The sequence below is a fragment of the Equus quagga genome, chromosome 9 (genome assembly GCF_021613505.1).
Source record: "Equus quagga isolate Etosha38 chromosome 9, UCLA_HA_Equagga_1.0, whole genome shotgun sequence".
Taxonomy (NCBI): Eukaryota; Metazoa; Chordata; class Mammalia; order Perissodactyla; family Equidae; genus Equus; species Equus quagga.
This window is the reverse complement of record NC_060275.1, coordinates 36,856,233-36,881,684: the sequence shown is the minus strand read 5'-3', so window position 1 is coordinate 36,881,684 and position 25,452 is coordinate 36,856,233. Positions and strand designations below refer to the sequence as shown.

The following is a 25,452-nucleotide window of genomic DNA, read 5'->3' as shown; positions in this document are numbered from 1 at the left end:
GTTTTCTGCAGTATTCTCTATCATGTTCAATATCTTAATCACATAAATAGCAATTACTTTAAAGTCTATGTTTGATAATGCCAATATTTAAATCTCTTGTGGTTCTATTCCTGTTGTCTTTGTTTCCTTGTCTGTTATTTTTATCCTTTTGTATGCTTTCTTATTTTTTATTGACTGTTAGACATTGTGAAAAAAATTAGATATAATATGGGTCTCTGTTTGATATTACATTTCTCTAGAGAGAATTTGACTCTTCTTCTTGCTGGCAGTTAGCACTGATTCAAATGACACCAACCCAGAGGGTTTAAAGCTCAGCTTTAATATGTACATAGGTATTTCTATTTTTGTTTCATTTTTACTGCTCGCTTTTCAGGGTTCTCAATTGAAAGCCTGGGTTTTTTTTCATTTTTTTTTTTAACTGAGGTCATATTGGTTTATAACATTGTGTAACTTCAGGTGTACATTATTATATATCAGTTCCTGTATAGACTGCATCGTGCTCACTACCAATAGTCTAGTTTTTATCCAGCACCATACATATGTGTCCCTTTACCCGTTTTGTCCACCCCCTCTACCCCCTTCCCCTCTGGTAACCACTAATCTGTTCTCTTTATCCATGTATTTGTTTATCTTCCACACATGAGTGAAATCCTACAGTGTTTGTCTTTCTATGTCTGGCTTATTTCACTTAACTAATACCCTCAGAGTCCATCCATGTTGTTGCAAGTGGAATGATTTTGTCTTTTTTTGTGTGAAAGCCTGGAGTTTGTGACAGGACCTCTCTTGGCAGCCTCTGAAATCCAAATTTTGTTTCCAGCCCTGTGAGACTACTTAAAGCCTTTCTCAGCTTCTCAGCCAGCACTTCCTAATTTAGAACTTCTTGAATAGAAAAGTGACAACTAATGTCAAGCTATCTTTTCTTGTTTACCTTTTATCTAGAAGATTGGCTACTTCATGTCATCACTGCCTTAGTAACACTTTAATGCCTTCAAACAGATTTTAAAACATTTTTTGTCCTCGTAGTTATTTATGAGGGAAAGTTGATTGTAACAAAGTAATCCACAATGGATTCTGCCCAATCTTTTTGAGAATTTAGAGATACCAGACCCTGAAGAAATTCTATAGAGTACTTAATCAACAAATTGTAGAAAGGTTGTTGGTGCCTTTCTCCTGCTATAATTCATTTTTATGCCTTGGCAAGGCATCTGCCCCCTACTTGGTTCCCTTACTCTCCAAGGATCATTTAATACAATGGCAGATCTGAACACTTAAATTTTAATTACATTATTTCAGTTTGGTTTGTTGGTGTTTTGATCTGTGGTAGGCCTTTCTTTTTTCTTTATTTTTTACTATCTCCCCATATAAACTTCTTGTCTTAATTCCTTCAGATACTGTATAATCTATACTGGTCATTTCCTATATTAGGTGGGCATAAAAAATGTAAAGTGAAACTTCTTTAACATAACACTTATACCATTTTTACTACTAACATTTTGGCTTCATCTGTTCCCCATCATTCTGTCCTCCATGCTCTGGAGTACTTAGAGTTCAGTTCATATATTCACACACATGTTCATTTTCACAATCTCTGTTCTTCTTCTCATATTTCCCCCTGCCTGAAATTTCCTACCCTCCACACACTACACACTCTCACATATACCTTTATCACTAATAAACTTCAGTCTTTCTTCCAAAATTTAGTTTAACTATCTCCTCTACTGTGAAACCTTCCCTACTTCCCCTCCCCTGACTAAAGGCAAAACTAATTTCCCTAATGCTCCTCAACTCGTTGCACATAAGAGTCTTAATAGACCTTGTCACATAAAAATATTTCCCCCCTTAGCCAAAATTTGAGGGCCATTAAGGTTGAGACTCTGTTCTATTAAGCTTTGTATTCCTGGCAGCTAGCACAGTATCTGGCAGATACTTCCAGATCCCCATCCTGCCTGCTCACACCAAGGTAGCAGCCTATACCTTTGAGTAAAATTATACAGTAAATGGATAATAATACTTAATGTGTTTATGCATATTATTTTGTTTGTATATACTCTTCCTTTCTGCCGTTAGACAAATATACAAGATTTGGCTTTTAAATACAGAAGTTTTGTTCATTTCTGTGTATCTTTAATTTAATGACTTTAAGAAAAATCATTTCTCCCCAAATGTCTAGCATCCTAACTCTTTCTTCTCATGTTTAGCACCAGAGCAGCATCCAAAATAGTTATGGGACTGTGTTTTTTGGGGAGTATCTTTTTGCACATTGGATGACACCATTAGCTAAAAAAAGATTTGGGGGAAATCACAATTAACTTTACATTTTTGAATGCCCTGTTTGTCTAAAATTCCCATCAAATCTTCCGTCTGAACTTAATGCCTCTCGCAAAATATGCCAGCCATAGGTGCTGGCCTGGTGGCATAGTAGTTAATTTCACACACTCTGCTTCATTGGCCTGGGGTTCACGGGTTTGGATCCCAGGCATGGACCTACACACTGCTCATCAACCCATGCTGTGGCAGCATCCCACATACAAAAGAGAGGAAGATTGGCACATATGTTAGTTCAGGGCCTATCTTCCTCACCAGGAAAAAAAAAAAAAAAAGCCAGCCTTGTTTATGAGTCACTTACGTTAAGGTTGATTTTTTTTCTTTAATAACTCAAAATAGGAATCCTGTGGCAGTTGCCTTTTGTTCAGTTACTGTGTCTTACAACCTGTTTGCCTATCCCTACTCTAGGTTGATATAGCACACGTGTTTTGTAGTTTTTCCAGTATAGTGTTTTGTTTTAAAACTTTTCATGGGACATTTTAGAAAATAATATAATGATCTGCTTTAAGTTTAAATTCTCATCTCAAAAGTAAAAAATACCATTGTAATTTACTGTTTCACAGATCCAAACTGAATAGGCATCTAGATCCCTATTTTTGTTGTTGTTTTGCTGAGGAAGATTAGCCCTGAGTTAACATCCATTGCCAGCCCTACTCTCCTTTTGCTTGAGGAATATTGTCCCTGAGCTAACATGTGTGCCAATCTTCCTTCAGTTTATATGTGAGTCACCACCACAGCCTGACTGATGAATAGTGTAGGTCTGAGCCCAGATCTGAACACATGGACCCGGGCTGCTGAAGCAGAGTGCCGCACTTAATCACTATGCTATGGGGCCAGCCCCTCTAGATTCCTGTTTTTATTGTCTCTGTGTAGTGAAAGACATAGTGGGAATTATTCCTATATTTATAGAATTTTTTATCAAGCTTTAAACACTCTGATTGAGAAAAGGTACTTATAGAAAAAGTAAGTTCCTCCTTCAGAAGCACACTACATTTTAAGATACATTACTATCAAGTTCCTTAGGATACAAGTTAGGCCATTTAGCTGTTGCTGCTCCTGCTTCTTACTTCTTGGTTCATTCAACAAATATTCATTAATTTAAGTATCTTTTATCTATAAAGACCAGTGTCATTGAAATAGGAAGTTGAAGTAGCATTGCGTCTCTCCTCAAGTTCCATACAGTATACTGAAGAGGGGCCAAACTGTATGCAAAAAGAATTATCTATTGGACACCTACTATCTCTCATTGAGACATAGCAGTGAACAAAATTAATGGTATCTTTTGAGGTTTTTGCCTTCAAAGAGTTTGCAGTTTCCATAAGAAGTGTAAATACTTACACATTACAAGGAAACAGAGATGTGAAAACAGGTAACACTTAACTATGATGGAGCAGTTTGAAATATGTACAACAATAAAGAAATGAATAAAGTACTCCTGGGGTTCCTTCTGGGAAAGGCACAACTAATCTGAGCTGGGGGGATGGGAAAACCACAATAGAAGGAAGTGGTATTAAGCCAGTCTTGAAACATGAATAGAATTTCGAAGGATAGGAAAATGAGTTAGGGCCTTCGAGAATGAGGAAATTTCATCACTCATTTACTTTTTACTAATTTCCAAATGAAATCTCTTCTCTTGGTTTTTTGCTGTAAACTAAACTAGCTAATAAACAATGTCCTAATTTTTTAAAAGTCCCCAAGGAAGGGCTAGCCCTCTCAGAGTCACTGCCTTAAATCTCTTTGAATCGGTTGTTCCTGGGCTTTCAGAAATGCTTCTCATTAGTTCTCTTCAGCAGCCCTGGTTCTGCAGCCACTTCCAGGGGGAAACATGAATATAGGAGACTCTAATCTTTAGTGAAACTGCTGTGATTCACTTTGGGAAATCTTGGTGTCATAAACAACATCCTGGTTTTCCTTCCCTCCTATTTCTGTACAAGTTGATTATGGGTTATACTTATTAGTACTCCTGAAATGCTCTTTTTCAGGAGTTTTTTCACTTACTAATCTCAAAAATACAACACAAATAGTTTTTCCCCGCAGCCAACAACATAAATGCATTCTAAACTCGGACCTCACCTTCAGAGACAGTTGGTCACAGTCAAGTAGCGTTAATTTTATGTTTTCCAGAAATTGTCTTAAAAATTCTTTATTAAAACTTTCCTTTATTTGACACAAGCTAGTCTGGTTTGCTTCTTTTAAAAAGAACTGCATTGAAACATCTGCTTACATGCAGTTCTTGTTTCCATTGTTGAGCCTTATTGTTACTGGAGGGATGGGTGAGAGGACAGTCAACAGACAATGGGAGTTTATTTGGAACCCCAGGATATGCTCAGTAAATGTAATGCCAAGAGGGTGGCACAAGAAAATTCATATATACTCTTAGGGATCATTTTCTTGTGCAGCATCCTTAACTAAATCTAAGTACCAGTTGGCTTCATTGTTCACTATGTTTTGTTTTCATTTTGTACCAGTGAAGATTGTCTTCACCACTTCTAACTTATCTGTCTCATTTTCTCTTCAACCTTCTTTCTGATGTTCATTAAATGATTAAAAGTAGTCTTATGCATCTGTTTCCTCTTACAGACTTAGAAAATATGTATAAAGCTCATTTTTCTTTTTTTTCTTTTTTCACTTTTAGCAATTATGATCATATATATGAAAGCAATCTGAATCAGAACATGGTTATGTATTTCACTGGTGAATGGTTGTCCCTTTTAAATCCCATCAAAATATTTAGGACTGTCCTCACAACTATACGTTTTATTCAGTCTTCATTTGTATCTCTTTCAGATTTAACTACCAGATAGATAAATTAAGATGCTGATTTAAATTCTTCATTGTGTGAGTCACATAAGGCATTGATGTTAAAACACAGAATTTGCTAGGGAAAATAGAATCAAGGGACATTCACTAATTTTGCAGTAGTTCTGTTAGTTGATAGTTGAACATTTACTAATTGATATAATTTCTCATCTAACCCTTTTCTTTTCTCTCATTTTCTTGGAGTATGCCAACCTACTCCCTGGGTTTTTCAGCAGTTAAAGATAGCATAAACTATCTTTAGTGAAGATAAAGAGATAAGAGAGATAAAGAGGTCATCAAACCCAATCCCTTATTTTACAAATGTCTAAACTGCCCAAGAGAGAGGTAAAGTGACTTGCCAAAAATAACAGAACTCCTAAGTAGCAGGACTGGAATTCTAATCAAGGTATTTTGACATCAACTCAAGTATACTGTCAATTATTCTGTGCTCTCTATTCATTTTTACAGCAAATCAACAAATTCCATCTTTCAGGAAATGTAGTAATGGTTAAAGAATATGAGGTTTAACCTTTTCTGATTCTGGTAGTTACTGTTAAAAATTTTGGCAGGCCTATGTTGTACATATCCTAAGAGTTGCTATGGCATTTAGTATCTGTTGCTAGTATTCTGTCATTTATACGTTATTGTGTGCCTTTATTCTTTTAAATTTCATAATTATTGACTTTAATGTCTTTTAGATTCAATATTCCTAAGTTGTGCTGCAGTCCCTATGGGAACTAGAATAAGTTATTAGAGCCTTGCAAATGCGTTTGACTGCTGCATCCTGTTATTTTTCTCTTCCATTGATGGCCCACAGCTTCAGCTGCTGAGCAGTGGAGAAGCTTAAACCTCTAGGGCCCATTAGATTTAACTTGTTTACTGCATTGATATCTATATGTTAAATGACAAGAGAGTTCAGGTTATTGAATAATTTAAAATTCAGCTCTAATTGGTGTCATATGACCTGGAAAAGGCCATGGAAGATGCCAGGAGCATGCTGTGAATTTCTTATAAATAATTCATAAATTAGATGATTCATTTGCCTGGATGTCTTGCTAAATGCAAAAGTTTGTAAGTTATAACTGATGATATAACACCTGTAAGTATTTAGTTCATAACGCTGGAAGGTAATCTACCTTGATGATCTTCTAGCAAAATCTGCCACTATAGGAGAGTTAATTGCACTAGGGAGAATGAGCATTTATTTGGGATGAGACTTTGGCAAACCATACAGTGCAGCTGTTATATTACATGGCTTCTGTCAGCTTGACAACTGGTCCATGTAAGCCCAACTAAAAGCGCAGCATGTCATTCTGTGCCTTAGTTCACATTAACTCCAAATGTTCTAGGTAATGCAATGATTTGCCTTACACACGGTAGCTTAGGTTTAGAAATGTTTATCTAGGTTTTGAATTTCTGACTTCGTAATAAAATAAAGAGTGCAGGGGGAAATTTTGAAGTTACAAAATTGAGGTTTTCATTCGTATAAGGCTATCAGTGGGAATATGAGGATTGTTAATAGGGTGCTTGCCAGGATAGTAAATTATTATTTACCGTCAGAGAAATGAATACCAATAAGACTTGTTGGTACTATTGACTAATCCTGTGGTTAACAACTCATAAATTCATTGTAAGTAATCACTTCCTAATCATGCAAAGTAAATAACAACCTGTTGCAAGAAATAATTGCTGCAGTTTAGTTCACCTCTCTCCTTATGGCTTATAGCAGAGAGATTCGCTAGGTCTGTAAAAATGATTTTCAGAAAGTTATAAAACATCACTGTTTACTTGTTAATACTATTTCACCAAGAAATACTGCAATTGTTATTTTTCCAACATGTGAGAACACAGGAAAACTCTGATTACCGTAGGAATAGTATATGATTTTGTGTGTGTTCAGGTATGTGCTTATACACCTATGTGTGTGTGCATACATGTATACAAGATCATATCATACATGTTTACAATATAGACATCTTTATTTTCTATGAAATCTTTACAAATATCTGTCATATTTTAAAAATGTATCTTAAAGATTGGGAAAACCTTCTTCCAACTCAGAAATTTACTAACTTTCAGCATGACAAAACTCCTTGTGTCCAGGCTAAGTCTCTCACACTTTTTTAAACCTTACACTTTTCTCATTGGTGTTTTTTTTACCTAGTCATTAGCCTGTGTCTACCCAAGTTAAAAGACATTAGTTCCAACTGTCATGAGCCAAAAATGCCTACATTTTCATCTTTCTTTTGTGCTGTGTATCCCATAGCATGCCTTGTCAAAGACTTTATTGGCTTCATTTCTGCCACTTTTAGAGGCTCAAGATGTAGCCAAAGATTGTAGTACCTTTTGTATAAGACAAATCCTAATATGCTACCATCTTGAATGCAACTTTTTTATTTGTTGTAATCCGTTAATCATTTTCTGTCTAAACTTTTTTTTTAATTTACACAATTTGTTTTTCCTGCCCAAGTATATTCTTTTGCGTGCTTTTCTGGTAAATATCAGTCTGTTCATTTCTGATTAAGCAGTCCATCCTACTCATTTTCATCACACAGAAAATGTGTAAAGAGATAGCACGTTGCAAATCATATTGTTCAATTCACTTATTGGGTTTTGAACATATCTTAGCATATTCATAGAATCTTTTAATTGAAAGAGCACTCAGTGTAATCATCAAGTTCAGTTGGCAGACTCTGGCAGGCCAATCCAGCCCACTGCATGGTTTTATACAAGTCATGAGCTAAGAATGGTTTTTAACTTTTTTTTTTTTTAGGGAAGATTAACCCTGAGCTAACATCTGCTGCCAATCCTCCTCTTTTTGCTGAGGAAGGCTGGCCCTGAGCCAACATCCATGCCCATCTTCCTCCACTTTACATGCGGGACACCTACCGCAGCATGGCCTGTCAAGCAGTGCCATGTCCGCACTTGGGATCCAAACTGGCGAGCACCAGGCCACCAAAGCGGAATGTGCACACTTAACTGCTGCACCACCGGGCTGGCCCCGGTTTTTAACTTTTTAAATGGTTGGGGAAAAAAATGAACATTTTTTGATATAGGAAAATTACATTAAATTCAAATTCCAGTGTCCATAAGTAAGATTTTACTGGAATAGTCATTCATTTATGTATTATCTCTTGCTTTCACACTACAAAGGCAGAACTGACTGGTTATGACAAAGACTGTATGGACTACAAAGTCTAAAATGTTTGTTGTCTCGCCCTTTACAGAAAAAGTTTGCTGAGCCCTGCTATATAGCTATGAAAATAAACAAATTATAGCCACATATGGCACCATAGATGAACTTCACAAATCTAATGTTGGGTGAAAGAAGTCAGACACAAAAGAATGTATATGATATGATTCCATTTATACTTTAAAAATAAACAGGTAAAACTGAACTCTAATATGGCTATTTAAGCAGGGAAGTATTAAAACAAAGATATTTTTCCCATACAAGTCAAGATAGTATTCCCTTTGGCAGGAGAGGTACAGGGTTGTGGTGGTGCGGGGCCATCAAGGGTCTTCTGTGTATAGGCAGTAGTCTCTTTCTTGGATGGTGATTAGAGGGGCATTGCCTTGTGATTATTCACTAAGCTGATCACGTGTGTTTTGTGCACTTTTCTATGTTTATTATATTTCAAATTAAAGAAGTTTTTAAAAAAAAGCTACAGCATGGAATAGTGGAAGACTAAGGATTTGGAGTGAAACATATTCCTATGTCTCACAGAAAGTGTTGAGGTGGCCCTAAGAAAGTTGTGTTAATTCATTGAACTTCATTTGCTCATTTGTAAAGTGGTAATTTTACAGAGTTGTTAAAAATTATAGGTCAAATATAAAAAATTTAGCATAATGTATAGTGAGTTAGGAATAGCCAAAGTGGCAAAGTGTTCTGGGATCATGTTCTACATTCAGTGGTTAATGAAGGTGACCATTTAGAGCCACATTCTCTCATCTGAAATAATTTGCATAAAAATGTCTTCCCTGAGCTTCATTTTTCATTTCTCATCTTTAGTCCTTTAAAAATTATTTCTAATTATTTAAAGGTATTAGTTTCAAGAAGAACGTCACAAAAGAAAATATCCAAAGGACCAACAAGCATATGTTCATTAATATCATTACATATCAGGGAAATGCAAAATAAAACCACAATGAGATTTTCACTACACACACAATGGGTTGGCTAAAAATAAAAACACCTACCCTTCCAGGTGTTAGTGTGAATATGAGGCAACTGGGAGTCTCTTACTTTGCTGAGGGAGATATAAAACAGAATGACCACTTAGGAAAACTTACTGACAGTTTCTAATAAAATAAAACATATACCTACCCTGTGCTCAAGAGAAATAAATGCATATGACTAAAAAAGACACGTATAAGAATATTCATAGCAGCTTTATTCACAATAGCCCTAAACTGAAATCAACCTAATCCAATAAAAGAATATAAACAAATTTTGCTATATTCATACAATGAAATAATATGCAGCAATAAAAAAAGAATGAACTATTGATACATGCAACGTAGAAGCAGCTCAAAAATTGTGTTGAGCTTAAGAAGCCAGGCACAAAAGTATAGCATACTACATGATTCCATTTATGTGAAGTTCACCATAGGCAAAACTAGTCTATGGTCATAAAAGTCGGAATAATGGTTACCCCTGGGAGTGTAAGGAGTGGTATTGACCCGAAAGGGCACAAGGGAACTTTCTGTGGTAATGGAAATGTTCTGTAACTTGATCTGGAAAGTGATTACATGGGTATATATGCAAATATAAAAATTTATTTAAGATCTGTGTATTTTATTTTTTATAAATTGTACTTCCATTTTAAAAAAATCTATTGTCTTCTAAGTTAACGTTATATATCTGAAAAATTCATATCAAACCCATATGCGAGAGACAGCAGTTACCGATTTGCTGTTAGTGTAAGCCTCAGTTAAGAGAAGTTTATTTGTAAATATCACGTAGAAAGCATGGAGCAGCTCCAGGAAGAAAAACACATCTGTTTCATTCAGGCTCATTGTGACTTCCATGTGTCCCAGAGGCAATATTTGTCTTAACTTCACTAATAAAATAACTTAATTTCTATATTCAGATTCTAACAGAGTTTTCTCTCTCTCCTCTCTTCCTCTTCCTTAGTTAACATATGATTTGGCCTAATCATGGATTCTAATTTTCTTTTCTTTAGTTACAGACTCATAACCCAGCTTGAATTTTTCTACTAAGCTGATACAGTCAGCCCATAGTTATTGCGAATGTACTGTGTGCAAGCCCCAGTGCTATACATATAGAGGAGTAAATATAGCCCCTGCCTTCAGAAATTGTGAAAGCAGAGAAGTCAGTGTTAAGAATAGTAGTAACAACAACAATGGGAAACTTTTCTTGAATACGAACTGTATATTAAGCACTATCCAAAGCACTTTATATGGATTATCTCATCTAATCATCGCAACAACCCTAAGAGACTGTGCAAGATGTTAGTGTAAGACTGACATCTTTGTATGAAGGAGAAAGATGAAGAACCTCTCTGTTATCTTAAGCAGTTCAACTCTGTCTCAACTTGCAAACCTCACTGTAGCAAAATAGAGGTAGATAACTGAACTCATTCTCTTTAGAAAACAATGTAGAGATAATCTGTTGTAACTGAACCTGCTCCTTAGGGATCTCACCCAACCAACCAAGCCCCCCACTCCCCCCCACCCCCCGCACACACACACACATGCATACACCACAGTGTTCTCCTACAAAGAAGTTTGGGTAAATATAAGGGATTTTTTTTTTCCTTTTTGTAAATAAGTACCCTTATAAATTGGCACCCTTGGTAATTGTCCATCTGTCTCACCATCACGTTCAATTTTGATCTAGCTGCTGTTTTTAATCCCTGTTTTACTGTTGAGGAATCTGAGGATCAGGCAAGTTGAGTAATATGCTATATTTAGTTTTTTATTGCTGTGTAACAAATTACTACAAACTTAGTTTAAAACAACACACATCTATTATCTCAGTTTCTGTGGGTGGTCATGAGTCAAGCACAGCTTCTTTAGGTCCTTTGCTCAGGGTCTGAGAAGGCTGCAATCAAGATGTCACTTGGGCTACATTCTAATTTGGAGCTCTAGGTCCTCTTCCAAGCTCACGTGCTTGTTGGCAGAGTTTAGTTCTGTGTGATAGATGTCTCATTTTCTTGCTAGCTGTTGGCTGGAAACTGCCTTCTCCTCCAGAGGTCGTTGCCACATGACCCCTTCTATTGGCCCGCCCACAATGTGGTAGCTTATCTCTTCAACGCCAGCAAGAGAATCTCTGACCATGGGGAGGGCACCAGACCCTCTTTTAAAGTGCTTGTTTAATTAGGTCTAGCCCACTCAAGATAATCTCCCTTTTTATTAATTCAGATTCAGCTGATTAGGAGCCTTAGTCACATCTGTAAAGTCCCTTTTGCCACATAATGTAACATAATCACACAGGTGATATCTCGTCATATTTGCAAGCCCTACCCACGCTCAAGGGGAGGAGATAATACAGGGTGGGTACACTAAGAAGATGGGAATCTTGGGGACCATATTAGAATTCTACCTACCAACAGCAGATAATTACCCAGCAGGTAATTGACAAAGGAGTGTTTTCTGAACAAAGCATGCATCAAAATCATTACGTTGTACTGCTTCTCAAAAACATAAAAAGTTAACTACCAAAAAAAATTTTAGAAATATTCCAAATACCTGACATTTGTGAATAATTTAATAATGAGTGCTATTAACGTAAGTGTAGCTATATTAATACCTAAAAATGTACATATGTAAATAATGTTAAGGAACAAAAATGAGAAGATGAAATAATACATACATGCTGTCTGTTATGTTAATAATACATGGATTAGAAAATATATAATGATATAGAATAGTCAGTTTAAGTTTCTGAATCTTTAAAAAAATTTATCTGTCATTTTCAAAGTGTAATAATTCTATAAAAAGATAGTTTAGTGTACAAAATAGCAGATGATAAATGTTAAGTATTTGTGTTGACAGTAAATGCTACAGAAGTTCAGAGTAGGGAGATTAATGTGGACTTGAGTTTCCCTTTAGGTGTAAAATAAGGTTAATTTTTTATGAGGTAGTTTATCATAAATTTTGCCCTAGGACTAGTTCCTTTTCTGTATCTTGTCATTCTGCTCAGTGTGCAGAATTGCATGTCTTCTTTGAAGAGGGCCAAGTCTTCTCACCAGATGTGGCTCATTCTCATTTAAATACAACTCCTTTACCTTGCTTTAGAAACTGACTTAAAATCTTAAGAATCACGGTAATAGCCCTGTTTTATCATAGGATAGGAAACATGGTGTTGCTGTATATCTCTGTTAGTTGACACTTTTTACAAGACAGGTCATCATTTTCAACCCTTGCAAAGTTAACTAGTGGGAATTTTTTCCCCTTCTGCTAGAGATCTGAATAATAGATAACCATCTCAACTCTTTATCAATTAGTTCTTATTTAAAAAGAAATTGTGGTAGACTGAATAGTGGCCTCCCAAATATGTCCATGTCCTAATTCCTGGAACCTATGATTGTCACTTTGTGTGGCAGAAGGGACTTTGTATGACAAGAGACTTTACAGATGTGATTAAGGATCTTCAGATGAGGAAATTAGCCAGGATTACCTGAGTGAGTCTGATGTAATCAAAATGGTCTATATAAGAGGGACACAGAAGGAGTCAGATGGCACACAGACCGGCAGCTCTCAAAGTGTGGTCCCAAATTAGCAGCATCAGTGTCACCGGGAACTTGTTAAAAATGCACGTTCTCCAACTCTGCTCCAGACCTACTGAGTTGGAAACTCTGGGGATGAAGCCCAGCAGTTCATGTTTAACAAGCTTCCAGGTGATTCTGATACATGCGAAAGTTTGAGAATCACTGATATAAACTAGGTTTTGTTCTCCCTGATACAACAGGCTTGAGGCTAAAATGCTGGCACAGCTCGCTGTATTGGCCTGTCGAAGGTAATTTGCAACTGCTTCCTTTCTGCCTGAGTTCTATCAGACTATAATCATTTGAACAGCTTAATTGAAAAATCACTTATGTTTATAGCTGAAATTAAATATGTTTTGTATTTAAATAACCACTTTTGATTAGAATCATATTTTGTTGAAAGTGGTTGGTTTTATCTCTGTGCTGTAAAGATATTTACAAAAACTCATCAAATTTCTAGCAGTAACTAACATCCTGTTCAATATAAGGTGATGTGTTTTACATCAAATCTCATGCTGCGTGATGACCAATCAAAGGGTATTTAAGGTGGCTGAAAGGATTTCTTGGCTTAGTATTCAAAATTAACCATTTTAAGACATTAACCTTTAATGTTTTTGTCTCTTCTCAAAGTTGATTTTATGTAACTCTCATTATTTGCAGCCCCTGCAAATCTTGCTTAAGCAGCAAGTAGCAACACTTTCTTTTTCTCCTCCTTATGGATTTACTGAAATGTAGATTGTTTGAAAATGGGTTTAGCTTTGTGGCACATGGCTGTTTAGCTGTGTGAATTCTATCATTTCTTATTTAAGAAAACCAAACCACAGCTTTGTCTTGCTAAAATATGTCTTTGATTTCTGAAAAGCCAAAAGAAATAACTCTTTCTGTTGAGCTCTTATTTGACAAATGATCTTGTGGTTCCTTTTAGGTGTCCAATAGGAAAAGCGCTCTCCAGTCTTCGTCTATAGAACTGGATGGTTCCTACTTGAGTGTAGCCAAACCACAGACCTACCATCAAACCAAGCAAAGACCGAAGTCTGCAAACCAGGATCCAGCTTCAGAATCCCCTGTGAAGTTTAGGAATAATTCTTTGAAACCAGCAGCCCTTCATTATCCCACAGAGGATCCAGACAGGGCGCAATCAGAGACCAGAACATGTAATTATGGATCCTCAGGGAGAAAACTAGTCGATGCAGTCTCTACAGAGAAAGCTCTACCAGAGAAATTGAATATGAGGGAATACCAACACCTTAAGCCTACTCTGTCTACTCAGTGTTGCGGTCATAGACTTTCTGAAAATGCAGATCATGTTCATGGTAGCCATCCTACAAACATGGCCCCTCAATATCCCAAGACACGTCTGGAATCATGCAGTTATTGTGGTCTTTCCTGGGCATCTCTGATGCATGGCCAAAGGGCACTGCATCCTAGTGAAACTGATATCAAAAAGCAACTGTCAGAAGATAGAAGGCAGCAACTTATGCTTCAGAAAATGGAGCTGGAAATTGAAAAGGAGCGCCTTCAGCATCTGCTGGCCCAGCAAGAGACAAAGCTTCTCCTAAAACAGCAGCAGCTTCATCAGTCTCGACTGGATTATAATTGGTGAGTTCTTCCTGTTCTTTCAGCAATGTCTGTGGCTGGGAGAACACAGTATAAAATGATTGCTATGTTGCTATAACAGATTTGTAGGAACAGAGGCTCCTCGGGATCTTGGCTTGCTCAAGATGCATACCAACTATGACTACTAAGTAAATTTCACTGTCTTCTTAGGAAGACTTGAAGAATTACCTTGTCTTCCAAAATGTTAGCTTAGAATATCTACTTCTGTGCAGTCCAGTGTAACTTTTGCTGGATTCCAAAGACAATATTTTTAAATGATACTACTATTACACAAATCCTTTGCTCTTTGATGTAGAGAATATTAGGCATTAAGTTAAAGCCTGAGATATCAGGATGTGAAATCAGATCGTGGGGAAGTGTGACTAGCTATCATCATCCCATATTTATGTATATCCACGATAATATAAAATGTAACAAATGATGGGAACCTTGTAAATTCAACGTTTTCTGGTCATGAAACATAACTTGTTCAATAACCAATTCTTATAAATTTACCCACATTTAAACTGTTCTTCCCTTAACAATTCTTCCCTAAGAAAAGTGTTTCAAAAACTAAAGTGCACTTTTTTTTTTTTTGAGGAAGGTTAGCCCTGAGCTAACTACTGCCAATCTTTCTCTTTTTTCTGAGGAAGACTGGCCCTGAGCTAACATCCATGCCCATCTTCCTCTATTTTATACGTGGGATGTCTGCCACAGCATGGCTTTTGCCAAGCGGTGCCATGTCCGCACCCGGGATTCTAACCAGTGAACCCCGGGCTTCCGAGAAGCGGAACGTGCAAACTTAACCGCTGCGCCACCAAGCCGGCCCTGAAGTGCACTTTTGATATTATAGTGTTCAGCATCGTTTTACATGCAAGTCATAAAGTTTATCTTAATTTATTCAAGCAAAAATAGTAATAAATCAGACACAATTGTGTTTGAAACATAAAATATGGTATTTATGTCTTTTAAAAAAAGTAAATTTCAAGTTTTCATAGGAAGGTGCTTATATATATATATCCCTACCATTTCCTCCTTTGTCAAACATACCATTTCCCTTTCGTACTCATTCTTATTAGACACACACATCCTTTACAGACAGACTTAATACTACTGTTATTTTCTTTTACTTCTTGGAGTTAATTTTCTTTCACTTACAGACTCTGCCTAATATTTTTTAGATTCTAATTTCTTTTTTTTTTTTTTAGATTTTATTTTTTTTTCCTTTTTCTCCCTAAATCCCCCCAGTACATAGATGTATATTCTTCGTTGTGGGTCCTTCTAGTTGTGGCATGTGGAACACCGCCTCAGCGTGGTCTGATGAGCAGTGCCATGTCCGCGCCTAGGATTCAAACCAACGAAACACTGGGCCGCCTGCAGCGGAGCGTGCAAACTTAACCACTCGAGCACGGGGCCAGCCCCATAGATTCTAATTTCTTTGAAAGCTCTTGAAATTTTTACTTTTGTTGCCTGAGCTTGCCAAGACCAATGTCAAGGAGCTTTCCCCCTGTGTTTTCTTCTGGTAGTTTTACATTTTCAGATTTTACACTTAAGTCTTTAATCCATTTCGAGTTAATTTTTGTGAGTGGTGTAAAATAGTGGTCCAATTCCATTCTTTTGCATATAGATACCCAGTTTTTCCAATCATTATTGAAGAGACTGTCCTTTCCCCATTGAGTATTCTCTTTTCTTTCTTTCTTTCCTTTTTTTTTTGAGGAAGATTAGCCCTGAGCTAACATCTGCTACCAATCCTCCTCTTTTTGCTGAGGAAGGCTGGCCCTGAGCTAACATCTGTGCCCATCTTCCTCTACTTTATATGTGGGACGCCTGCCACAGCATAGCTTGACAAGCAGTGCACAGGTCTGCACCCGGGATCCAAACCAGCAAACCCTGGGCTGCCAAAGCGGAACATGCGAACCTAACCACTGTGCCACCGGGCCAGCCCCCCCATTGTGTATTCTTGACTCCCTTGTCAAATATTGGTTGACTATACATGCATGGTTTTATTTCTGGGTTTTCTGTTCTGTTCCTTTGGTCTTTGTGTCTGTTTTTATGCCAGTACTCTTTTGATCACTATTTGATTAGGAAGTGCGATGCCTCTAGATTTGTTCTTTTTTCTCAAAATTGCTTTAGCTATTTAGAGTCTTTTGTGGTTCCATGCGAATTTTAGGATTGTGTGAAAAATGCCAACAAAATATTGATAAGGATTGCACTGAATCTGTAGATCACTTTTGGTAGTATGAACATTTTAACAATATTAATTTTTTCATTCCATGAACATGAAATATCTTTTCATTTATTTGTATCTTCTTCAATTTCTTTCAACAGTGTCTTATAGTTTTTAGTGTACAGATCTTTCACCTCCTTGGTTAAATTTATTCCTGAGTATTTTATTGTTTTTGATGCTATTGTAAGTGGATTGTTATCTTAATTTCTTTTTCAGAGTTCATTATTAGTGTATAGAAATGCAACTGATTTTTGTATGGTTATTTTGCATCCTGCAATTTTAGTGAATTCATTTATTAATTCTAACAGTATTTTGGTGGCATCTTTAGGGTTTTCTATACATAAGATTGTGTCATCTGTAAACAGAGACAATTTTACTTCTTTCCTTCCAATTAGGATACCTTTTATTTCTTTAGCTTGCCTAACTCCTCTGGCTAGTACATCTCGTATTATACTGAATGGAAGTGGCAAGAGTGGGCATCCTTCTCTTATTCCTGATCTTAAAGGAAAAGCTTTTAGCCTTTCACCATTGAGTAGGATGTTAGCAGTGGGCTAGTCATATATGGCCTTTATCATATTGAGTTATGTTCTTTCTATACCCAGTTTCTTGAGAGTTCTTATCCTAACCCCCAAGAAAGGAGATGCCGAGGAGTGCAGTGGCTATAGGACCATTGCTCTAATTTCCTATGCAAGTAAAGTGATGCTCAAGGTGCTGCAACAAAGGCTTTTACCTTACATGGAGCAAGCAATGTCTCATGTCTAAGCTGGATTTTGAAAAGGCAGAGACACACGAGATCAAATTGCGATTATTTATTGCCTACTGGAGCACTCCAAAGAATTTCGGAAGAAGTTTAGTCCATGTTTTACAGACTACAGCAAAGCCTTTGAATGCATGCATCATCAAAAGCTGTGGGCTGCTCTAAAAGAAATGGTCACGCCTTAGCACCTGATTGTCTTGATGCATAACCTGTCTTGTGGACAAGAAGCCACTGTTGGTACAGAATATGGAAGGAAAGAATGGTTTCCTATAAGCAAAGGGGTCAGGCAAGGGTGCATTTTATCCTTCTCTGTTTACTGTGTACACAGAACATATCATATGAAAAAAACTGGGCTAGACTCAGATGTAGGAGTGAAAATTGGTGGAAGAAATATTAACAATCTAAGATATGCAGATGATACCATCTTACTGGCAGAAAGCAGCAGTAACTTGAAACAACTTCTGACAAAAGTGAAAGACGAAAGTGCCCAAGCGGGGCTGCATTTGAACATCAAGAAGACAAAAATCATGACTACAGAAGAGCTACACAACTTTAACGTAGACAATGAAGACATTGAAATTGCTAAAGATTTTATTTACCTGTCATCAATTTAAATGGAGACTGCAGCCAAGAAATCAAGAAAAAACTGAGACTTGGAAGGGCAGCAATGAAAAAATTAGGAAAGATCATCAAGTGTAAGAAAGTGTCGCTAAAGGTCATGGCCAAGATTATCCACACCCTCTTATTCCCAATTACTGTGTATGGGTGCGAAAGCTGGACAGTGAAGAAGGCTGATTCATTGAAATATGGCATTAGAGGAGAGCTCCACAGAAACCCTGGATTGCTAAAAAGATGAGCAAGTGGATCTTAGAGCAAATTAAGTCTGAAATATCACTGAAGGCAAAAATGATAAAACTGAGGCTGTCCTGCTTTGGGCACATCATGAGAAGGCAGGATTCTTTGGAAAAGATAATAATGCTGGGAAAAGTAGAAGGAAGCGGGAAAAGAAGACCAAATATGAGATGGATTGACTCTATAGAGGAAGCCATAGGAATGAGTCTACAGAAGCTCAGTAGGACTGTTGAGTATAGGACATTGTAGACATTACTCATTTATAGCGTCACCAGGAGTCGGAGCCAACTTGATGGCTCATAACAGCAATGTTGGATGCATATATATTTACAACTGTTATAGCCTGTTGATGAATTGACCCCTTTATTATTATATAATGATTTTCTCTTTTTGCAATTTTTGATTTGTCTATTTTTTTTTAAAGATTTTCTTTTTCTTTTTTTTTTTCTCCCAAATCCCCCCAGTACATAGTTGTGTATTTTTAGTTGTGGGTCCTTCTAGTTGTGGCATGTGGGATGCCGCCTCAGCATGGCCTGATGAGCTGCGCCATGCCTGCGCCCAGGATTTGAACCAGCAAAACTCCAGGCCGCCAAAGCAGAGTGTGCAGACTTAACCACTCAGCCACGTGCCTGACCCCCTGATGTGTCTATTTTGTCTGATATAAGTATAGCTACCCCTGTTCTCTGCATTTACCTACCTACCTGTGTGTCGCTACCAAATATTATTAAACTTTAAGTTCCTAGAAAGTGGTTAATCTACATACTTCTCTTTTTATATCACTGTACATAGTTAGTTGCAATTGTAAGAATGTCTTTTAACAATGATGGAAATGACAGTGCTGTTTTAACAATATTTTACTTCTTGATGGTTTTATCTCATAGTCAAAGAATATACTTGGATGGATTTCATTTCTAAAACTGAACCAGAGAACATTTCTAAAAAACTGAGAAAATGGGTAGTAAAGGTCACATATTTGATGCCAGTTATTAATTGCCACTCAAACTCCTAGTAGAAAAACTTCATGCTAATTTCTTTAACTGCCTTCCCTCCTCAGTACAGTAAGAGTGGGACTAAGTTAGCATTGACGGATACAATTTCTTCCTGTTCCTTTAAGGAATTTTCCTGTGACCCTGAGAAAATATGTTGGTTAGTCAAATGTAGCCCCAGCTCTTTGAATTGTCAGTATGAGAAGTAGGTGCCTCCTGTGGATATGTTGGGCAGGGTCAGAGATAATTAGCATTACTAGAATTCCCACTTAGACTCTGGTAATCAAAATACACTTGCTTAGCTGTGGTTAAAGAGAAGCTTTAAATTTCTAATTAGGAGCTTAAAGTTCTGAAGCATCTATAATGTTGAGTTTTTAAATGTTATTCCAACCAACTTCAGTCTTCCCCACTTTTCTATAAATAAAGAAAATTTGAATTCCTGTGAAAGTGATTTGTGTTTATTTTTGTGTATTTAGGAAGTACTCATTTATTTTTGACAGATTGAGTTTTAATTTGAAAATTATTGTTGAGAGTCTAGCTTGGAAGATTCTAATCTTCCAAGAGGTACCATTCAGTTTCTTAGCTGCTACGGGATTAGAAATTCTCTAAATTAATTAATTAATTTATGTATTTATTGTCTATATATATTTTATTGAGGTATAATTGACATATAACATTATTTTAGTTTCGGGTGTACAACATAATGATTCAATATTTGTATACATTGCAAAAAGATTATAACAACAGGCAAGTTAACATCTGTCACCATACATAATTCCAAAAAATATTTTTTTTCTTGCGGTGAGAACTTTCAACATCCACTCTCCTAGCTACTTTCAAGTGTGCAATAGAGTATGATTAACTACAGTCACCATGCTGTACGTTACATCCCCTTGACTTATTTTGTAACTGGAGATGTGTACCTTTTGACCATCTTACCCATTTTGCCTGTCCCCTACCCTCTGCCTCAGGCAACCATCAATTTGTTCTCTGTATCCATGAGCTCAAATTTTTGTTGGCTTTTGGTTTTTTTTGATTCCACATGTAAGTGAGATCGTTTGGTATTTTCTCTTTTCTATTGGACTTATTTCATTTAGCATAATGCCCTCCAGGTTTATCCATGTTGTCCCAAATGGCAAGATTTCCTTCCTTTTTATGGCTGAATAATAGTTCATTGTGTGTACATGCCACCTTTTCTTTATCCATTCACACACCAATGAACATTTAGGTTGTTTCCATGTCTTAGCTATTGTAAATATTGCTCCAGTGAACATGGGGGTGCATATATCTTTTTTAATTAGTGTTTTCATTTTCTTTGGACAAATACCATAAGTGGAATTGCTGGGTCATATGGTAGTTCTATTTTTAGTTTTTTGAGGAACCTCCATACTGTTTTCCATAGTGGCTCCACCAATTTACATTCCCACCAATACTGCATAAGGGTACCCTTTTCTCACATCCTCACCAGCACTTGTTATTTTTTGTCTTTTTTATAATAGCCATTCTAACTGGTGTGAGGTGATATCTCATTGTAATTTTGATTTGCATTTCCCTGATGATTAGTGATGTTGAGCATCTTTTCATGTACCTGTTGGCCATCTGTATGTCTTCTTTGGAAAAATGTCTATTCAGATCCTATGCCCATTTATAAATCAGATTGTTTGGGGACTTTTTTGCTGTTGAGTTGTATGAGTTCCTTATATACTTTGGATATTAACCCCTTAACAGATAGATGATTTGCAAACATTTTCTCCCATTTGGTAGGTTGCCTTTTCATTTTGTTGATGGTTTCCTTTGTTATGCCAAAGCTCTTTAGTTTGATGTTTATTTTTAAAATAATGATGTTTATTTTTTAAACAAACATCCCCACTTGTTTATTTTTGCCTTTGTTGCTTTTGGTATCAGATCCAAAAAATCGTCATCAAGATGGATGTCAAGGAGCTTACTGCCTATATTTTCCTGTAGGAGTTGTATAGTTTCAGGTCTTAGATCCAAGTCTTTAATCCATTTTGAGTTAATTTTTGTGTAATGTGTAAGATAGTGGTCTAGTTTCATTCTTTTGCATGTGGCTGTTCAGTTTTCCCAAAACCATTTATTGAAGAGACTGTCCTTTCCCCATTGTATATTCTTGGCTCCTTTATTGTAAATTAATTGACCGTATGTGTGTGGGTTTATTTCTGGACTCTCTGTTCTGTTCCATTCATCTATGTGTCTATTTTTATGCCAATACCATACTGTTCTGATTACTATAGCTTGGTAATGTAATTTGAAACCAGGGAGCCTGATACCTCCAGTTTTGTTCTTCTTTCTCAATGTTGCTTTAGCTGTTCGGGCTCCTTTGTAGTTTCATACAAAGTTTAGGATTGTGTGTTCTATTTCTGTGTCAAATTTATTTTTACAGGTTAAGAACTCAAGCTGTATTTGAGTCAAGAGAACGGGTTGCTCATAAAGAGCTTACTAAACCCCAAGAGCCCAATCTGGATATGAATGGGAATGACTCTGGACCAAGGTAAACTTGAGCAGTGGGTGAAGACAAGAATAAGTAGGACACAGATATTAAGGATATATTTGGTATATATTTTTGGCTTCATATCAGTGAAACCAGTTTTCTGATGATATGAATAAATATGTTCACATTATAAAATTTTGAAAAATATAGAAAAGTGTAAAGAAGAACGTAAAAATCATTCATACTCCTACCATTCAGAGACAATCCTTTGAACTCTTTTCCCCTTTCTACCTTTCTTTTATAATACTATAGTCTATATTGAGTAATAGGGATTATGCTTATACAGAATTTTATGTTTTGCTTTTTTATTGTATCTTATTTTCTGATGTCATTAAATATTTTATGAAACTTGGTATTAATTCATTCAACAAATATTGTGTGACAGCTGTTACTCAATATTTATTAGCTTGTTATTGGCTAATATAAGACTTTACTATTATAAATTATGGCTTGAATAACATTTCTGTAAATAAATTTTTTGCTTTATCTCTACCTATTTCCTTAGTATAGCTTCCTATAAGTGGAACCTACTAGCTCAAAGTATATATGAATACTTTTAAGATTGTTGATTCACACTGCCAAGTTGCTTTCCATAAAAGTTAAATCAATTTACACCTCCAAAGCCATGTTTGAGAATTCTCTTTCCATGAAATTTGAAGAAGTTTTGGCCATTATTTTTTTCAAATATACATTTTTTCCCTATTCTCTTTCTCTTCTCCTTTTGGGACTTTGTTTACATCTATATTAGACCTTTAGATATTGTTCCACAGGTCCCTGACTCTGCTAATTTTTTTAAATCTTTTTTTTTCTCTGTTCTTTATATTAGATAATTTCTATTGATTTATCCTCAATTTATCAACTCTTCTGTTATTTTCAATCTGCTGGTAAGACCATATGGTAATGTTTTAAAATTTCAGATAGTGAATTTTCCAGTTTTAGAATTTCCCTTTGGATCTTTGTGATAACTTCTATTTCTCTGCTGAAGTTTTCTGTTTTATTCATTGTGAGCATATTATTTCTTTAAAATCCTTGTCTTCTAATTTTAACACCTGGGTCATCTTGGGATTTGTCTCCATTGATCAACTTTTCTTTTAAGTATAGGTCATGTTTTCCTATTCCTTTGTCTGGTAATTTTGGGTTGTTTCCTGGTCATTTGGAATGACTCTGGAATTCAGTTATATTTTCTGAACAATGTTAATTTTTTGTGTTAGCAGACAGTTAACTAGACTGAACTCAGGTTCCAACTTCTATCTCCCTGGAGTAAGTGGCAGTGATAAGCACTGTTGAGTTCTTTTGCTTTAGTTGGGATACTTGATTCTGCCTTTTCATGTGTAGTCCAAGGGTCAGCCAGAACTGGCACGGTTATCACACAGAATTTGAGGCCTTCATTCTTTCAGCTGCTTTGGTCAGCCCAAATTCTGTCCTCTGGTTCATTAATCCTGCCCCTCAGCTAACAGCCGTTAGAAAAAAATGAGAACTCTCCCAATGCCACTCTCTTCTTTCCAGTGCTGATCCTCTTACAATTTCTACCTGGTTTTGGCCACTCTTCGGTGCATTTAGGTTTTTTTTTTTTTTCTCCTAGAGTTCATAGTTGCTATCTGTGGGAGGTTTTGTCCTATAGGAGCTACTCAGCTAGTATCAGGAGCAGAACCCAAGAATTCTCATTTCAGCATAATTTTGCCATTATTTAGTTAGTTAGTTAGGTTTTTGGGGGGGATTTGTTGGGGCTTTTTTTGCTGAGGGAGATTTGCCCTGAGCTAACATTTGCTGCCAATCTTCCTCTTTTTGTATGTGAGCCGCCAGCACAGCATGGCTACTGACAGGCAAGTGCTATAGGTCCACCTCCAGGAACCGAACCCAGGCTACTGAAGCAGAGCACATAGATCTTAACCACCAGGCAACCGGGGCTGGACCATAATTTATTTTTTTAATTGTGGTAAATTATACATAACATAAAGTTCACCATCTCAACCATTGTTTTAGTGTACACTTGAGAAATATTAAGTATATTCCCATTGTTGTGCAACCAATCTCCAGGACTTTTTTATCTTGCAAAACTGAAACTCTATACCCATTTTCCCCTATCCACAGCCCCTGGCAACCACCATTCTATTTTGTGTTTCTATAAGTTTGATTACTCTAGATACTTCATATAAGTGGAATCATACAGTATTTGTCTTTTTGTGACTTGCCATAATTTATTTAAGATTGGTGCCTGAGTTAACATCTGTTGCCAATCTTACTTTTTCTTCTTCTTCTTCTTCTTCTTCTTCCTCCCAAAGCTCCCCCAGCACATAGTTGTATATTCTAGTTGTAGGTCCCTCTGGTTGTGCTATGTAGGATGCCACCTCAGCATGGCCTGATGAGCGGTGCCATGTCTGCACCCAGGATCCAAACCAGAGAAACCCTGGGCTACTGAAGGAGAGCGCATGAACTTAACCACTTGGGCACCGGGTGGCCCCCTATTTTTAATTTAATTGTTGTTACTATTGAAATCAAGCATATAGTTTAAAAGTTCGATGAGTTCAACAAGACTTATGCAAAATAGCAGCCTCCTCTACAACTCCTTCCTACTCCCATTTCCATTCTTTAGAGAAAAGAAGTTTTGACTATTTTAGATGTTTCCTCTTTTATCTGTTTATTCTATTTATATGAATATTTCTAAGTATCACACTTATGTAGGTATTACGTATTGACTTTCTGCTATGAAAGATGAGATTTAGCTCTCACAGATAACCATTTATTTGCTCTCTCCCTCTTTTCTTCCTTTTTCCCACCCTTCCTTCCTTCTTCCCTCTTCACCTCTCCTGTCTCTCTAACATACATACCCACACACATGCTATTTCCTGTCTTCTATCCTCTCAACATAGCTGTACCACAATATGTTCACAATCATACTGTAGATATTTTATACACAGCTGAGCCATGTACTGATTATTAAATTTGTTTTATTTATTCATTTATTATTTATGATTTTATGATTATTAAATTATGTTTAACTTTTATATAATAAATTGTTTTCTCTAGAGCTTAGAAATGGCTTATTTAGCTTTCTCTGTACTCATTCATTTATTAATTGACTCAAATATTTATAGTTTCCCACCAGTTTCTAGGCACATTCTAGATTTTTGAGGAATATAGCAGTACACAAAACAAAAATTTCTGGCCTCTTGCAACTTAACATTCTCATTTCTTGTCATTCCCAAACTCACCAAGAAAGTATAATTCTCTGAGTCTATTCAGATATATGTTGTTATCATATCTCTTCATTGTTTTCATTTTTTGCTTTTTTTCCCCTTTTTCTTTTTTTTTTGTTTGTTTGTTTGTTTATTTGTTTTAAGATGTACCTCCTGGACCTCTTCATAATTCCATTCTAGTCTGAATTGGTTGTTCTTTAGGCTTACTGTCTAGGGATTTCATCCTGAAATTTCCCTTATCCATCATCCTAGAAGTTTTCTTCACTTCTTTTCTGTGTTTTATTCCCCTTTAGATGGATCACATGTCCTCTTTTTAGTTTATATTCATCTTCCTGAAACATGTCCTTCAATAGCTTGCTGAGAGGAAGTACAGAGGCTATAATTTTTTGAGACCTCATATCTTTGAAAATTATCTTACATCTGTCTTCACATTTAATGTATAGTTTGGCTGCATAGAGAATTCTTGGATGA

General features: G+C 36.3%; 1 protein-coding gene across 5 annotated transcripts in view; it reads left to right on the top strand.

Annotated features, from left to right (window-relative positions):
• The window catches only part of KIAA1328 (KIAA1328 ortholog), a 338,142-nt gene that overhangs the window by 208,141 nt on the left and 104,549 nt on the right, over positions 1-25,452 (top strand). For 4 of the 5 annotated variants that reach the window (XM_046671426.1, XM_046671429.1, XM_046671428.1 and 1 more), the window contains 2 exons: positions 13,783-14,456; positions 21,677-21,784. In XM_046671426.1, coding sequence (XP_046527382.1) covers positions 13,783-14,456; positions 21,677-21,784 — 782 coding nt within the window. The remainder of the gene's footprint in view (positions 1-13,782; positions 14,457-21,676; positions 21,785-25,452) is intronic. The other variant, XM_046671427.1, reaches the window with a different exon arrangement.